The following is an 18213-nucleotide window of genomic DNA, read 5'->3' as shown; positions in this document are numbered from 1 at the left end:
CCGGTATACTGTACCGTAGCTTCGGCCATATAGTATAATGCGCTGCGCCAATCACTGTGAGCGATGCATTTGATTATTGAATGCAAAGCCTGCTCAGATTGGTGAAGTCAGAGAGGTGGGATGATGTTACTCTCTCTGACTCCGCCAATCCGAGCAGGCTTTGCAATCAATAATAGAATACATCGCTCACCGTGTTTGGCTCAGCGCGGTATACTGTATGTAGCCGAAGCTTCGGTACATACGGTATACCGGTACAGGATTCCCGCAGAACCAGCGCTTTGAGAGATGATACATCTACCAGTAATACTTACTTATTTACAATACCTTAGAGATGTATAAGAGAATACATTTACAGTACTTACGGTACCTTGCAGATGAATAGGGCACAGCCAGCCAGCGCTTTCATTACACTTACTTAAATACCTTTTGGATTTTATACTTGGCGTATTTGGTATATGGCAGGAGTTCCCAAACAGTGGGTCGGGACTCATTGGTGGGTTGCGAGTTGCGTTTCAGTGGGTCGCGCTGAGCCGGAAATCACTGAGAGCGGGCTCGCTTAAATTGTGCTGTCCGAGCCCATGCAAATTACAGAGAACAAGAGCAGTCAAATAGCGATGGATGCAGGACCCCGCACACAGGGTTCACAGAGGCTAGTCTGCATTTCCCGCGAGGAGGATACTTGCATCAGTGAGTACGTATGTGGGCTGTTATATAGGATATCTTCATGGGGTGAGGGCAGCTTGATTATCAGCAGGATTCTCTCATTTATAGCATGCAGAGATGGCAGCCTTGGTGTCATAGGAGGACCAGGTGGCCCGGTGGTGTGAAGAGTTCATGGCAGCTTCTGTGACCCCAGTAGAGGATCTGAAGGAGAAGAGCCAGGATACCCAAGACCAGCATAGAGCTCCTCGTCATGGAGACTCTGGGTGAGGTGTGCTGGGCCCTGGAGAGGGCAAACAGATGCTTCACCTTCACTGTGGACTGCTGGGAGAGGAAGGAGTGTGAGTGCCATATAGCTTGCTAATCACTGTCCTGGGGTGGTTGATTTCTGTCCTCTGCCTGCCTTATACTGTCTATGAGGGTGCTGATTACTTACAACTCCGCTTATATGCCACATGTGCCACAGGTTTCTGACCCCTTACTTAGAATATCTGGCAAGTGTATTCAATAATAAATTGAAAAGTAGTAAATTGATATTTTTATTTTAACATCCCCCTCCCTTTAACCACTTTAGCCCCAGCCCTATTTCGGACACTTTTTGTTCACAAGTTAAAACCAGTATTTTTTCCTAGAAAACTACTTAGAACCCCCAAACATTATATATATTTTTTTAGCAAAGACTCTGGAGAATAAAATGTCGGTCATTGCAAAATTTTTTGTCACGCGGTATTTGCGCAGCGGTCTTTAAAACGCCATTTTTTTGGAAAAAATTTGAAAAATCACATTTCACTGCATTTAAAAAATACTAAACAGTAAAGTTAGCCCATTTTTTTTGTATATTGTGAAAGATGATGTCACGCCGAGTAAATAGATACCAAACATGTTACGGTTTAAAATTGCGCCCCCCCGTGGGATGGCGACAAACTACGGTCAATAGAGATCTCAATCTGCGACGCTTTAAATTTATTTAACGGTTACCAGTTTAGAGTTAGAGTGTAGCTCTTTTTTTTAATTATTGCCCACGCTCTGGCGATCGCGGCGATACCTCACATGTGTGGTTTGAACAGCGATTTCATTTGCGGCTCGACTTGCGTATACGTTTTTTTTTGTGCGCGAGCTAACGGTGACGGGGACGGCTAAATTTTTTTTTTTTTTTTTTTCCTATTTATTTTTTCTTTTTTTTTAAACTTTATTACAGGTTTTTAAAAAAAAAAAAATCTGATCACTTTTATTGCTGTCACAAGCAATGTAAACATCCCTGGTGACAGCAATATGTCGTGACAGGTACTCTTTATGGAGGGATCGAGGGTCTAAAAGACCCTAGACCCCTCCACTACACTTCCCTGTATGCAAAACGCTGAAAACGGCATTTTTGCATACAGCCGTTTTTCAAATCTGCCGCCTTTTGCAGCACAGTAACCCGGACGTGACGTCATGGACGCCGCCTCCGGGTTACGTCATCGGAGACCCGATCGATGCCGTTTCCGGCATTCATCGGGACTCCATCCAGCCGGCGGACGTGCCGGCTGGGTGCTCGGGGCTCCCGGTGGGACGGTAGCCCCGAGCAAAGCCGCGGAAGGCGGCGGGAGGGGGGGACGTCCCCTCCCGCCCCCCCGGGTAACGATCGAGCGGCTCCCGAGCCGCATCGATCGTTACCGACGGAAAGCCGACCGTCGGCTTCAAACAACGGTACCGGGATGATGCCTCTAGCTAGAGGCATCATCCCGGTATAACCCCGCAAAGTCTGATCACGTAGAGGTTACGTGACTGGTAGTAAAGTGGTTAAAATATGCATTATTATTATTATTTGAATTTATATAGCGCCAACAAATTCTGTAGCCCTTTACAATTTTCAATTACAAGTGGGTCCCGAAAAATAACTGCATTCAGAAGTGGGTCTCGGCCCAAAAAAGTTTGGGAAGCCCTGGTATATGCTGTTGCCTTGCTTTGCTTCGGAAAGGGGGTAGTCTTATACGGTAAGTATAGCCCAAAACCTATGTTTTAACTTAAAAAGTAGCCTGTCATTCTCCCCTGTGTAAAAGCACTGATCTAACGGTCCTGCTATGTAGGACCGTTGATCTGTGCTGTTACACACACAGCCACATCCCTGCACAGTTAGAAGCACGCCCCTAGGGACACACTTAACCCCTCCCTCTCCAATAAAGTTAACCCCTTCCCTGTCAGTGTCATTTTTACAGTAACAGGGCATATGTATAGCACTGATTACTGTAGTAATGTCACTGGTACCCCCAAAAGTGTCAAAAATGTCAGTCAAGGGTCCAATCTGTCCGCTGCAATGTTGCAGTCCCACAAAAAAAATTGCAGATCGCCGCCAATACTCGTTAAAAAAAAAAAAAAAAAAACAACAAAAATGACAAAAATCTTTCCCTTAGTTAGTAAACGCAATAACTTTTGCGCAAACCAATCAGAATATGCTTATTGTGATTTTTTTTACCAAACATAGGTAGCAGAAAACAAATTGGCCAAAAATTAAAAAAAAATTAAGATTTTTACATTTTTTTGGGGGGGAATTTCATATACAAAAATGTGAAAAATATTGTTATTTTTGCAAAATTGTTGCTCTTTTTTTGATTATAGCGCATGATCAAAAAATTGCACAGGTGATCAAATACCACCAAAAGAAAGCTCTATTTGTGGAAAAAAAAGGACGTCAAATTAGTTTAGGTACAGCGTCGCACGACCGCGCAATTGTCCGTTAAAGTCACGCAGTGCCGAATCGCAAAATACCCCCTGGTCAGGAAGGGGGTAAAATCTTCCGGGGCTTAAGTGGTTAAACTGCTTTATTTTACCTGCATCCCCGTGTGGTCTGGTTCCCTGGTACCCTGACAGTACACAAGGACTATGAATCCTGATGATGCAGGTACTCCTGCGCTCCCCATGCTGGTTACAAGGCTCGATCAACAAGCTCACCTTTTTGGCCAGTTCGCTCAGATGTTGCAGATGTTGCTTGCACGCACAGCGCACCTTGCTCCTGGTGCTGCTAGGCTGGTGGTTCCTCCTGTTGTTGCTCCTGCTGCTGCTCCTGTTGCAGCTCCTGCTCCTGCAGTTGCAGCTAGAGTCGCTGTTACCAGAGGGATGACTGGTTTAGCCTCCCTTCCGCAACGCTATGGGGTGAACCGAGTCAGTGTAAAGGCTTCCTAAACCAAGTGGGCATTTATTATGAGATGGTTCCTCAGGCGTTTCCTTCTAATAGGCCCAAGGTGGGCTTCCTAATCTCATTGCTCTCTGACAAGGCCTTGGCCTGGGCGCATCCCTTATGGGAGAACGATAATCCTTTTATAATCGATTACTTGAGTTTTGTTGCCTCCTTTTGTAGGGTATTCGATGTGCCTGCTCGCACTGCCTCTGCTGAAAAGCAGCTCCTGTTCATTCAACAGGGTATACGAACCATTGCAGAGTATTCCATTGAATTTCATACCCTGGCAAAAGAGGTGGGCTGGAATAATGAGGCTCTGGTGGCTGTCTTCTCTCATGGTCTCTCCGATGCATTGAAGGATAAGATTGCAGCCAAGGATCTCCCTGACGAGCTCGAGGCTCTCATTTCCGTCCTGATCTTGATCAATACCAGGCTCAGGGAGAGACCATTGTTTTCAACGGAGCACCTACAGAGGCCTCCTACCAGATTGGCTCCTACGTTTTCTTTTGCACCCATTCCTCCCTCACCTCCCATGCCTCCTGGGGATGGTGCGTCTGGCTGTGAACCCATGCAGCTGGGGTTCACTCGCCTTTCCGAGGCTGAGCGGGCCTTTGGGAGGAGGGAGGTCTGGTGCCTGACTCCTATTTGCCCGGCTCCAAGAATGTTAAGGCTGGTGCCTTGTCTCGCCAGTTTTCTTAATTGTCCAGGGATGACTCTATGCCGACACCAGTCATACCTTCAGATCATATCCTGGCTGCCATCCGCACCAACTTAACCTCTCCTCTTGGGAAACAGATCTTGGCTGTCCATCCTGATGCTCCCACAGACCTGCTGGCAAATGTTTTGTACCTGAGGGGTTGCACATCAGACTGTTGCACACATACCACAATTCCAAGACTGCTGGTCCTCTTGGTAAGAACCAGATGTCCTGGGCTATTTCCTATCAGTTCTAGTGGCCATCTCTCTGCACTGATGTTGATGCATATGTGGCTGCTTCTTTGGTTTGTGCCCAGAATAAATCTCCTCTGCACCTTCCCTTGGGCCTACTGCATCTCATTACCAATGGGGAGCATCCCTGGTCTCACCTGGCCATGGATTTTATTGTGGAACTTCCCGCATCTCAAGGTTACACGGTTATCTTCATGGTTGTCCACGGGTTCACCAAAAAGTGCCACTGTGTTCTCATTATGAGGCTGCCTACCGCTCAGGAGCTTGCCTCGGTGTTTGCCAGGGATGTCTTCTATTTACCCAGGTTGCCTAAGGGGATTGTCTCGGACTGTGGCAGCCAGTTTGTCTCTAAGTTCTGGCAGTTGGCACACCTTTTGCTCCTAATTGGGTATTCAACTCTCCTTCTCCTCAGCCTATCATCCGCAGGCCAATGGTGCCACTGAGCATTCCAACCAAGCTCTGGAGCAATTTCTCCGCAGCTATATCTCTGACCATCAGGACAATTGGATTAATCTGCTATCCTGGTCAGAGTTTGCCAGGAACTCTGTCATCAACTCATCCTCCGGAATGTCTCCATTCATGGCCAATTATGGGTTCCAGATAAAAAGACAAGGCGCCTCTAAGTGCAGTAGGCTCTGAGTATTTATTAGGTTAAAAGTATAAAAGCACTCACATTTGGTAAATGTGACATGGGCATAGCAAAGATCTGTCTGGAGTCTTCCTATCCACTGAGCTGAGTGGTTGAAATGAGGACATCCGGTGATTCGCTTTCTGTAGATGCGTCCTTTCTACAGGAAGCGGGAGGTCTGACGAAGGAGCTGAGCTCCCAAATATGTAACCGCCCACCACCCGCTCTATTGGACACCAGCCGCTGCATCCACACACTGCCTTCAGGAAATCTCATGCCGACCAGGCTGAGACACAGACGAAAGGACGCATCTACAGGAAGCGGATCACCGGATGTCCTCATTTCAAATACTCAGCACAGCGGATAGGAAGACTCCAGACAGATCTTTGCTATGCCCATGTCACATTTACCAAATGTGAGTGCTTTTATACTTTTAACCTAATAAATACTCAGAGCCTACTGCACTTAAAGGTGCCTTGTCTTTTTATCTTTATCACTTTCAGAGCAGCTTCTCCTCTTCAGAGCTGCGAAGTGCAATGTCTCACCTAAAGCCTGCTGTATTCCACGGAAGCGCGCCCATACAACAAACCCTTGTTCTCTAATTATGGGTTCCAACCCGCTGTGTTGCCTGAATTGTTCTTGCCACAGGACATCCTGGCTGTGGAGGATCATCTTCGTGCCCTCTGTTCCTCTTGGGTGCAGATTCAAGAATCTTTACGAGTCTCTGCACAGCCTCAGAAGCTCCTTTGTCCCAGGTCAGGGAGAGGGTGTGGTTGTCGACCCGTAATCTCAACCTCAGGGTGCCCACTCCAAAACTGGCACCTTGTTTTCTTGGGCCTTTTCACATCCTCTATAAGGTGACCCGGTGGCCTATGCCCTTGGTCTTCCCCTTGGCATGAGTATCTCCAATGTCTTTCGCATGTCACTTTTGAAGCCACTGGTTTGCAATCGCTATACTTCTTCACTTCCTCGCCCTCGTCCCATTTCTGTGGGCAAGCATAAGGAGTATGAGGTTAGCAGCATCTTGAATTCTCGTCTGTTCTGAGGTCGGGTTCAATACCTGGTGCACTGGAAGGGTTATGGTCCTGAGGAGCGCTTCTGGGTTCCCTCTGCTGATGTTCATGCTCCCGCCCTTCTCTGTGCTTTTCATGCTCACTTTCCTCAGAAACCGTTTTTTGCTCTGCGGAGGAGGTGCCATTGAGGGGAGGGTACTATCAAGGTCTTACCTTGCCCTCCTGTTGGCAGCCATCTTGGACATGTGAAGACTGTTGCCTCCTATAGACTCTGATTGCATCATCACTTGCCTGCTGCCTGGGTGTCGCAGTGATAATGCTGCACACCTGACTATATCACCTGATGGGCTGCAGTCCTTGCTCTTACGTTTGTGCTCCAAGGTACATCTCTGCTAGCTGTCTTCTGTTCTCCGTGTTCCACCGTGTATGACCTCGCTTGACTAATGACTCTCCTTACTCTCGACCCCACATCGGCAGATGACCCATTTCAGGATTCGACCCCAGCTTGGATGACTACCCGCTTCTGGACTTGACCCCGGCTTGTTCCTGCTCTGACTTCCTCACTCTTGCTGTGTGTTTATTGCGGTTCGCTCCAATAAACTGCTTTATTTTACCTGCATACCCATGTGGTCTGGTTTCCTGGTACCCTAAATGCTGCGTGTTGTAAAGTGTAAAAAACACTGTTACCCCTGAGGATTTTAGACATAGGCTGACGAAACAGCGTTGGCTGGTGTTTGAGATACGTCATTTCTGGTCAATTGGAACGCAGGTGGAGCGCAAACCGGTATTTCCACTACAACGCATGCTGATCCCTGTATTCTTTAATGTACAGTCAGGTTTATAAATATTGGGACATCGACACAATTCTAATCTTTTTGGCTCTATACACCACCACAATGGATTTGAAATGAAACAAACAAGATGTGCTTTAACTGCAGATTTTCAGCTTTAATTTGAGGGTATTTACATCCAAATCAGGTGAAAGGTGTATGAATTACAACAGTTTATATATGTGCCTCCCACTTTTTAAGGGACCAAAAGTAATGGGACAGTTGGCTGCTCAGCTACTCCATGGCCAGGTGTGTGTTATTCCCTCATTATCCCATTTACAAGGAGCAGAGAAAAGGTCCAGAGTTAATTTCAAGTGTTCTATTTTCATTTGGAATCTGTTGCTGTCAACTCTCAATATGAGATCCAAAGAGCTGTCACTATCAGTGAAGCAAGCCATCATTAGGCTGAAAAAACAAAACAAACCGATCAGAGAGATAGCAAAAACATTAGGTGTGGCCAAATCAACTGTTTGGAATATCCTTAAAAAAGAAAGAAAGCACCGTGAGCTCAGCAACACCAAAAGACCTGGAAGACCACGGAAAACAACTGTGGTGGATGACCAAAGAATTCTTTCCCTGGTGAAGAAAACACCCTTCACAACAGTTGGCCGGATCAAGAACACTTTCCAGGAGGTAAGTGTATGTGTGTCAAAGTAAACTATCAAGAGAAGTCTTCACCAGAGTGAATACAGAGGATTCACCACAAGATGTAAACCATTGGCGAGCCTCAAAAACAGGAAGGCCAGATTAGAGTTTGCCAAAAAACATCTAAAAAAGCCTTCACAGTTCTGAAACAACACCCTATGGACAGATGAGACCAAGATCAACTTGTACCAGAGTGATGGGAAGAGAAGAGTATGGAGAAGGAAAGAAACAGCTCATGATCCAAAGCATACCACCTCATCAGTGAAGCATGGTGGTGGTAGTGTCATTGCATGGGCATGTATGGCTGCCAATGGAACTGGTTCTCTTGTATTTATTGATGATGTAACTGCTGACAAAAGCAGCAGGATGAATTCTGAAGTGTTTTGAGCAATATTATCTGCTCATGTTCAGCCAAATACTTCAGAACTCATTGGACAGCGCTTCAAAGTGCAGATGAACAATGACCCGAAGCATACTGTGAAAGAAACCAAAGAGTTTTTTAAGGGAAAGAAGTGGAATGTTATGCAATGGCCAAGTCAATCACCTGACCTGAATCTGACTGAGCATGCATTTCACTTGCTGAAGACAAAACTGAAGGGAAAATGCCCCAAGAACAAGCAGGAACTGAAGACAGTTGCCTGGCAGAGCATCACCAGGGATGAAACCCAGCACCTGGTGATGTCTATGCATTCCAGACTTCAGGCTGTAATTCACTGCAAAGGATTTGCAACCAAGTATTTAAAAGTGAAAGTTTGATTTATGATTGTTAATCTGTCCCATTATTTTTGGTCCCTTAAAAAATGGGAGTCACATATACAAACTGTTGTAATTCCTACTCTGTTCACCTAATTTGAATGTAAATACCCTTAAAACCGAAAGTCTGCAGTTAAATCACATTTTGTTTGTTTCATTTCAAATCCGTTGTGGTGGTGTATAGAGCCAAAAAGATTAGAATTGTGTCGATGTCCCAATATTTATGAACCTGACTGTAAGTGCAATACAACCTTCTCTTTTAAATAAATGATTTGAAATACTGCACCATGAGAGTGTTCTTTCCTCTCCCTCTCTATATGGCAACACTGGAGCTTTGAATACGCTATTTATTTACACATTGAATAGATGACAGCAGCGGTTTGAATTCATTCCTGTGACCTCATGTATTGAATATTGAATTTTCTCATATGTGTAATTTGACTCCCTGTAATAGAGGTCAATTAAGTCTGGTGAGTGCATAGAGCATCTGCATGTGGGGAGAGAGGAACCTTTCCTATACTCATTGAGGACGTTATTCACGTGTGGGATCATATATGGACTTTTTTTTAAAATGTATTGTCTATAATTTAAACAAAGATGTATTTATTTATTTGTTTATTCACTATTGTTTGTTCACTATGGTGATATGTATTTTATAATATAAGAGTGAAGTACCTTTGTTTCTTTTCACAATTCGACCTATTACTGGCTACCACAGAGGCAGGACTGTGTTTAGAATAACAGCTGTCCAGGACCAGTGACAAGGGCAGTATGGTAGAGAAAGGCAGCACCAAGCCTAAAATGTTCAAACTTTGATCATTTTTTCTACGATTTCCCTTTTTTGGCTACCTTGGGGAATCTATGAATACATTCAGCAAATTAGTTAGGGAGGGTGATGTGCAGTTTAGGTTGATATGATTTAGAGGACTTGCTATAGTTTAAGGAATATGAACCCATCTCTCCTTTTCCATGTTTGTTGGGCTGTAAACGTAGATGTAAATATAAGCCAGAACCCAGGTTGCCTCCAAAAGCTCATTCTGGCTATAATATTACTAAAATATTTGCATGAAAAAAAGGGAGGAGCTTGCACAAGGACTAATTTAGGGGTCTATAGGTCAGCATAATGTCTAAAAATGTCCCAGCAGACATTCAAATTCCTGTGTCCCTGTGGCGTCCATGGCTTCTGGGCTCAGGCTATAAACAGGATTTTAGGCTCGGTTTCCACTAGTGCGACTTGCTGTGTGACTTGACACATGTCAAGTCGCACAGCAAGTCAAAACCCATTGTTTTCAATGGGGCCCGTTTCCACTGCCATGGCTTCAGTTGCGGCGACTTCAAAAGTAGATCGTGCACTACTTTTGAGCGCGACTTCCCTCTATATATGAGGGAAAAGTCGAACTGAAGCCGCAGTTTACTTTCGCTACGAAGTCGTGCTAGAAGTAGCACGACTTCGTAGCCGCACTAGTGGAAACCTAGCCTTAAAGAGAGTTTGGCACAGGATCAAATGTTATTTATTTATAAATACTGTTTATCTAAACACATAATTGCCCTATCAAGGCACTGATTTTGTGAATGTTTTGTAGAGTTGGAGGCAAGAGGAAAAAAATGAGGCTGAGATCTTGTGGCAGTTCCCCTGCACACAGTCTCAGCAATTACATCAGAAGAAGTGGCTAGGGGAGGTGTAGCAGAGGATAGGTAGAAAGAAAAAAATTGACACGCCTGAAAATATTGGCTTCTCTCTCTATAGAGTGGTGGATTTCAACGGACGTGTCCGTTGACACTCGCCAACATTCGATCCTGTTTGCTAAAAACAGACAGATGGGGTGACAGTTGGATGGAAACAGACAAGCGGTCCGTTTCTTTCTGACAGCCTATAGAGGATAGCAGTCTGTGTCTGCTCTGCATCAGCAGAGCTGACACGGACCTGTCATCCACCTGCTCAGCGAGAGGGATCCTCTGCTGAGCAGACAGATCTGCTGGTGGACTCTGCCAGTGTGAAAGGGGCCTAAGGTCAGTTTCAAGCTGCTGCTGTGGATTGGCCACAGCGTGGGTGTACCCGTAGGTTTCATGCGGTTAACGATCCCCCGCTGAACAGAGAACGAACCGCACTGGACAGCGGACCGTGTGAAAGGAGCCTATCTCAAATTGTGTATATCACATTGTTATTTTTATGAGAGGGCAGAGTATAGAAAGGGTCTGTTAATGTATCCAAATAGTGCATTCTTTACTGTACATGGACATACTTTAAGTAAGCCAACATTTCTGTGTTAAAAATCCATTTTTTGTTTTTATTTGGTTTTATGTAATATTCAGATTTTCTGAGATACTGAATTTTGGGTTTTCACTAGCTGTAAGCCATAATCATCAACATTAAAAGAAAGAAATACTTGAAATATATATCTCTGTGTGTAATGCATCTATATAAAATATATGAGTTTCACTTTTTAAAATCACTTTGTAAAATACTGAAATTAACTTTTTGATGATATTCTAATTTTTTGAGATGCACATGTATATTCTTCAATCAAAATGTTAACACTGTGTAATTTCAATGTTTGCTCTTTTTCACATGCAGTAATTTAGCAGGAAATATTTTTTCAACACTGGAACGTGGTCTTTTCAACGCACTTTCATCACTAAAAGTCATGTGAGTACTGCATATAAACTTATGTATACCTAAAAGGTGAAAGAACTATATTTATATGGTACCTGTAAATTTTTGTTTTTGAGATTAATACTGCTTTAAATTGGGCTTCAAGCTTTATAAATACTAAGTTGCTGAATGCTAAAAGCTGATTGCTAATGTAGGGCTTGTTTAGATCTGCTGCCAGGGGGGGTGGTTAAACTGCGGTGCTTCAGCCTTTTTAGGGTTCAAGCAGGCAGTAAAGAGGTGACATATCGCCTCCCAGCCGCCTGTCAACCACCCTCTGAAAAGTGATTTGCAGCAGATCACCTTTCAGAGAGACAGCAAGGACTGTGATGCCAGAGAACTAGCCCTTATGTATTTCATACAACAATTGCATACATACCAAATACAGCAAATCATTGCAATGTTCTGTCTTTGCAAAGCTGTTCCCTTTTTTGATTATACTCGTTTCATGATTTGTTTATCTTTCTGCTCTTTGTTTTTTTTTAAAAAATAATAATAATAATAAAAAAAACAATAGTTTTGCAGTTCATTGCAAATAACTATCCCCCCATAGGAAACATTATTCTATTTAAAGTCGGGTTTTATTTTTAATAAATTATGCATTTTAAGGGCAATATGTATCAGCATTTTAAAGGATTTTGAATTGCTGCATGAAACCGTGAAAATAATAAAATCTGTTGGGGGCAAATAGTTACAAAATACCTATCCTTGTGTTCAGAAGTGTAGGGGTTAATGTCATCCTCCTGCAGATTAGATCCTGGGGAGTGATGAGCAGCCCAAATCTCAAGAAAATATGCTGCACCACATTGCCGGATTATCTTGTGAGATTTGGGCTACTCGACCTCACCTAGGAGCAAATCAGAGGTAATGTATTCGAAACACAAGCAATTTTGTATTTCAATGTAGGTAAAATCCTTTCCATTTTAGTAAGCAGAGACTAAAGTTGGCAAAAAATGTAAGTAATTGTTCCCTATATATCAGTTTCCATGTGTTCTTTGCACAGTTGGTGTAGATATTTCCTCGTGGTTTAGCAGTGCTTTTCCCAAACATTTGCACTGATAAAAGTCAATTTTTAGGCATCCCCTGCAATAGGAGCTCTATTTTTGTTTAGATACTCTAAAACCAATTCCCATATGGGATAGTTTACAGCAGATGCAGCCCAGTGCATTTTTATTCTGAATCAAAGGCTCATGGACAGTGTTTAACATGGCTGTATGGCTGTATTTTGTGGTACGTGTTTAACCACTTTACCACCAGAGGATTTTGCTGTCTTACGTCCAGGCCACTTTTTGCGATTCGGCACTGTGTGACTTTAACTGACAATTGCGCGGTCAGGCAACACCGTACCCAAACAAAATTTACGTCCTTTTTTTGTGCGATTTTTACTTTTTGCGCTATAAACAAAAAAATAGCGGGAATTTTGAAAAAATAACAATATTTTTCACATTTTTTTATATGAAATTCCCTCCCAAAAAAATGTAAAAATCAAAATTTTTTAAAATTTTTGGCCAATTTGTTTTCTGCTACTTAGGTTTGGTAAAAAAAAATCACAATAAGCGTATTTTGATTGGTTTGCGCAAAAGTTATTGCGTTTACTAACTAAGGGAAAGATTTCTGTCATTTTTGGTGTTTTTTTTTTTAACGAGTAATGGCGGTGATCTGCAATTTTTTTTTTGCGGGACTACGACATTGCGGCGGACAGATCGGACCCTTGACTGACATTTTTGACACTTTTGGGGGTACCAGTGACATTACTACAGTAATCAGTGCTATATATATGCACTGTTACTGTAAAAATGACACTGGCAGGGAAGGGGTTAATTTTATTGGAGAGGGAGGGGTTAATGTATGCCTGGTGCTTACTAACGTGTGTGGGGGGAGGTGACTGAGTGACACAGGCACAGATCGCAAGTTCAGCTATGCTGAACCCTGCAATCTGTCACTGTTTGTCACTTAGGAGATCCGCCCGCTTTGTTTACACAAGCGGGCGGATCTCCAAACTTGATTCCCCGACGATCGGGAAAGAGCATCGGCGATCGCCGCTGCTCGTCCCCTGGCTCGACTCCCGCTGTGACTGAATACAGCGGGAGCGAGCCTCCGGCAGCGTGCGAGCGCCGCCCACAAGGGGAGGAGTCCAGCGACGTAGGTCTACGTCGCTGGACGGGAACGAGCCACTTTGCCACAGTACAGTCAATGTGACCAGTCGGCAAGTGGTTAACATGGATTCCAATGGCCCTAGCTCACACTAGTTTAGTGCTTTACAGTGCAGTCAACAAAATAGAACATGCTGCATTTTTTTCTTCATGGAACACATCTGGAATGTGGCAAAATGTATCAAAAATGCCCCGGACCTCACATGTTCTCAACAGAGATGAAGGGGGAAAAAAGAGGGAAAAGAATGCACTGGAACACATGAAAAATGCATAAAGAACACCTAGAGAAACACATCCAGGACACAGAAACTGTGGTATGAACCAGCCCTTAATGTGTTGCAGTAATGCACAAACTGTGGTAACATGTGTGGGGGGAGGTGACTGAGTGACACAGGCACAGATTTGTCACTTAGGAGATCCGCCCGCTTTGTTTACACAAGCGGGCGGATCTCCAGACTCAATTCCCCGACGATCGGGGAAGAGCAGCAGCTCCTCCCCTGGCCCCACTCCCGCTGTGACTGAACACAGCGGGAGCGAGCCTCCGGCGGCGCGCGCGCGCCGCCCACAAGGGGAGGAGTCCAGCGACGTAGGTGTACATCGCTGGACGATAACGAGCTACATTGCTGCAGTAGCAGCAATGTGAGCAGACATAAAGTGGTTAAGCCCCAGTTCACATCGGGCAGATTTGACATGTCAAATCGCAAGCCAAATCATAGCCTATTGCCGGCAACGTCACTGTGCAAATTGGTGCAACCCTGACTTTGCGCCGCCGCACCAATTCCCAAAAGTAGTTTCTGCACTACTTTTGGCGACTTCAGGATGATTTCGATAGACATCTGTGCATGAACCAGTACAGATGTCTGTCAAATGGCCCCCAAAGTCGCACTGACATAAGAGTTTGAAATCGTGCGCGTTCAGCTGAATGATTTCAAAACCGACCTCAGTGTGAACCGGTGCCGTTGTCGGCATTAGGCTCCGATTTGACATGCGATTCAACATGAAAATTCACATGCCAAATTGGCACAATGAAAATTAATGTTCCATTAACGATGCCCCAAAGCAGATTGCAAAATGCAGTGTGCTTGCCAGAATTGCATCACATGGGTGTTCACACCCATGCAATGCGATTAGTTGTGGGGAAAAAAGGGTCCTACAACATTTTGGTGCAAATGTGATGCAATTTGAGCCATACAAACTATATGGCTCAAATCGCATCGCACAGACATCACATGTGATGTGCACAGGAACACTGTACGTTTTTGGTGCAAATCACATGCGGTGTTCAGCATGCACCAGTGTGAACCATGAGCAACACCTCAAAACAGAACCCAGGATTTAAAAAAAAAGCAATGGAATAAAAAAGCATAAAAAAAAAAAAGCCAGTTAGCAGCGTTTTTTGGCGTTTATCAACGTTAGAGCGTTTTTACAGCTTAAAAATGCCACTGAAAACCCACTAGTTTTCCCTTCTTTTTTTTTTTTTTTTTTTACAGCAAGAAACTGCCCCCGCCAAAAACTGCTAACAGCCTATGTTTGCATGGACACATAGGATAACATGCTGGGGCGTTTATTAGCTGTAGAAAAAACATCTGACGCCGAAAAACAGCCGCTGTAAAAACGTCCAGCGTGCACGAGGCCTGAATGCACCCATTCACAAGTGTGCACTGTCAGTGCATTAAAAAGGGCATAGTAATGTATGTGAATAGCCGAGGCCTCAGGTTTATCTTCATCTAAAAGGCTGCAGCTTTTCTCAGTCTCACAGAGACTGTACCAGGTGATCATAATTAAGGCAGACCATCCTATGCAGGAATCAGTGTGAGAAGGGACAAGGTTAAACAAGCAGCAACTTCCAGATAGAGAAAGGTAGGAATCTGCAATAATATTTCATAGAAACCTTACAATGTATATAATCTATTTGGAAGGGATTGTTTTTTGTCTTACAGAGCTTGAGTTTAACATTTTTTTCTGGTTTTAAAGTAGAATGATAGACAAACAATTTTATGCATGGCCTTTTTTGCAATAGGTTTGTTTTTAAATATAGTAATTTGTTAGGCTACGTTCACATCTTGGCGTTGCTATTTACAGGCGTTTTTTAGGCGTTTTTATGGGCGTTTTTAGGTTGACTAGTAACCAATGGAAAAAAATTAAAAACGCCTGTAATCTGCCCAAAAAGAAGCTCATGTACTTTTTTGAGCGTTGGGCGTTTTGCTTAAAATGTCAAAACGCTCAGAATTGAACAGGGGCTATTGAAATGAATAGGATTTGTCTTGTTGGGCATTTTTTGAGCTGATCCTAGAGCTGAAAAACGCCCCAAAACGCCTACACGTGAACTTAGCCTTAAGATAGATAAATTACCACGGCGATTCTGCTAGTAAGGGGTGACAATGCTCATAATCCTTCAGTGGAACTGTTACAGCATTGTCTCCCTATGCAGTCCCTAGGGCTACAGGATGGTACCCTAAGGCCCTGTTCACACCTGAGCGTATTTCAGCTCGTAAAACGCTCATCCCTGAAATCTCAAAACGCCCAACAAGCAAAATCCCATTAGTTTCAATGGCCCCTGTTCACATCAGAGCGTTTTGTCACCTGAAGCAAAACGCCTGAACTCAAAAAAGTACATGAGCTTCTTTTTTTGGCATATTACAAGCATTTTTGTTAGATGTCAATGCCTGCCTCCAAATACCGGCAAAAAATGCCTGAAAAGAGCCTAAAAAAAAAACACCTGAAAATGATACGCTCAGGTGTGAATGGAGCCTTACAGTATTTGCAAAGTAAAGCTGGCCATACCCTGCCAGATTTTTATTTATTTTTTCTGCGTAGCAAGCAGACTTACCAAAATAAACAATGCTTCCATCCACATAAATGAGGTGGATATGGGAATCCACACACACCCACCAGCTAGGACTGTGAATTCTGACAGTAACACCTGCAACTAAAAAACAAGTACTCCTTTAATTTAAAAATAATAAAAAGTATTTAAAGCGGAGTTCCGGCCTCAAAAACAACTTCGGCCCATCTGCTTGCTGAAAATCACCTAAAAAAGAATTGGATAATCCCGATTTTTTTTTTTTTATTATTTTTTTTTTTTCCCCATTTACCTACCTTGTTTTTGAAGAAAATATACTTACCTTCCTTCCACTTCCTCCCTCTTCAGCCGCCTCTTCCTGCTTTCATTGACTCCTGGCATCATCGCTCCCAGGAGTCAATGCGCCTGCATCGGCCCCTCTCGTCACTTCCGGTGCAGGCGCGTTATTCCCTGCTAAACAGCTTCTGGGCATGCCCAAAAGCTGTGCAGAGATGACGCGCCTGCACCGGAATTGACGAGGGGGGCAGGTGCAGGGCATTCTGGGACCAAAGAGGACGCCCTGGCTTCAGCTGCCCACACCTGAGATGGCAGCACTGGACAATAAATTTTCAAGGTAAGTATTTATTCTAAAAGGTAAGTGAACCCTGGACAGTTCAGAGGCTATCATTGCTGTCCCGGGGGTATTTTTATCTAGAAAAAATTTTTGAGGCTGGAACTCCGCTTTAAGGTGTTAGTAATTGAAGAGCTATCTATTGATCAAATATAAAAACCTTCTTCCTTCCGCGAGCCCCCAATTCCTAAAAATGCACAGCATACACACCAATCTGTCCCTATGCACATTATCCGCAGCACTATGCTTTCACTATCACATCAATATGGCTGCTGGCAACCAAACCTTATATGGTCTGGGGGCTGGCTTATCCAATCACCCCAATGTAAGTCAGCTGACTCAAATTCAAAGGCCAGAAAGGACATTTGTGGTAGTTGGTTGCTATGGTGATGAACTGTGCTTTAGTTTGACAGGTCCGTGTACATATACAGTGCTGGGTTTGCTTCAAACTCATGTTAGTCCCATACCTGAATCTCATCCCTATGTGTGTTAAAGAGTTAGTGCTCCTCTGCAGGCCACCCTGCATCAGTTGGAGGTTGCACAGGGAACCATTGTGGATGCCATCTCCTAGCTTTGTCGCTGAAAACTCAACAGCCCCTGTGGTGACATCGCAGGGGCAAACAAGATAAGATCTGTGCTCCAGAGATAAGGTAAGTAAAAAAGTTAAATAAAATCTGGGCCTGGGTATTAAAGATTAGGTGTTATTAAAAAAAAAAAGAAAAAAATGCCCATGTTAATAGTAATGTTAATAAATTATTAGAAAATATAAACACATTATTATCTATTTTCCTGGTGTTCTCCTTGAATCATATGTATGTCATCTGTATAGATTCTTCGGTAGTGAATCCCTCATCTGTGACTGCAACATTAAATGGGTCTTGAAATGGGCGGCATCTTCATCGGTTCGTATCAGTGATGACACTGTCTGTGAACATCCGATTAGCGTCCAGAGGCTCGAATTTCATGCCTTACAAGAGAACCAGTTGACATGTGGTAAGTAAATTTCAGCTTGATTATAAGAGTTAAAGGGACTTTATAAATAAATAAATTAATTAAATAACTTTAAATACACTTTATTGAATTTAAAAAAAAAACAAACACAATAGTTACCCTAATATTTTTGTGTAATGTGAAAGATGATGAAACGCTGAGTAAATAGCTATTGATACCTAACATGTCATGCTTTAAGATTGCGCACGCTCTTGGAATGACAACAAACGACAGTACTTGAAAATCTTCATAGGCAACGCTTTAAAAACATTTCAAGGTTACATGTTTAGAGTCCATTCACATTAGGGCGACTTGTCAGGCGACTTGTCAGCCTGACAAGTCGCGGTCCATTGCTTAGCACAGGACCCATTCT

General features: G+C 43.6%; 1 protein-coding gene across 1 annotated transcript in view; it reads left to right on the top strand.

Moving 5' to 3' along the window:
* The window catches only part of ADGRA1 (adhesion G protein-coupled receptor A1), a 1278841-nt gene that overhangs the window by 244348 nt on the left and 1016280 nt on the right, over positions 1-18213 (top strand). The window contains exons 5-6 of the mRNA XM_082267510.1: positions 11210-11281; positions 17680-17843. Of these exons, the coding sequence (XP_082123636.1) occupies positions 11210-11281; positions 17680-17843 (236 nt within the window). The remainder of the gene's footprint in view (positions 1-11209; positions 11282-17679; positions 17844-18213) is intronic.

This window comes from Pelophylax lessonae (genome assembly GCF_965119305.1).
Source record: "Pelophylax lessonae genome assembly, chromosome: 9".
NCBI lineage: Eukaryota > Metazoa > Chordata > Amphibia > Anura > Ranidae > Pelophylax > Pelophylax lessonae.
Note: the sequence above shows the minus strand (reverse complement) of the source record. Positions and strands in the feature narration are given on the sequence as shown.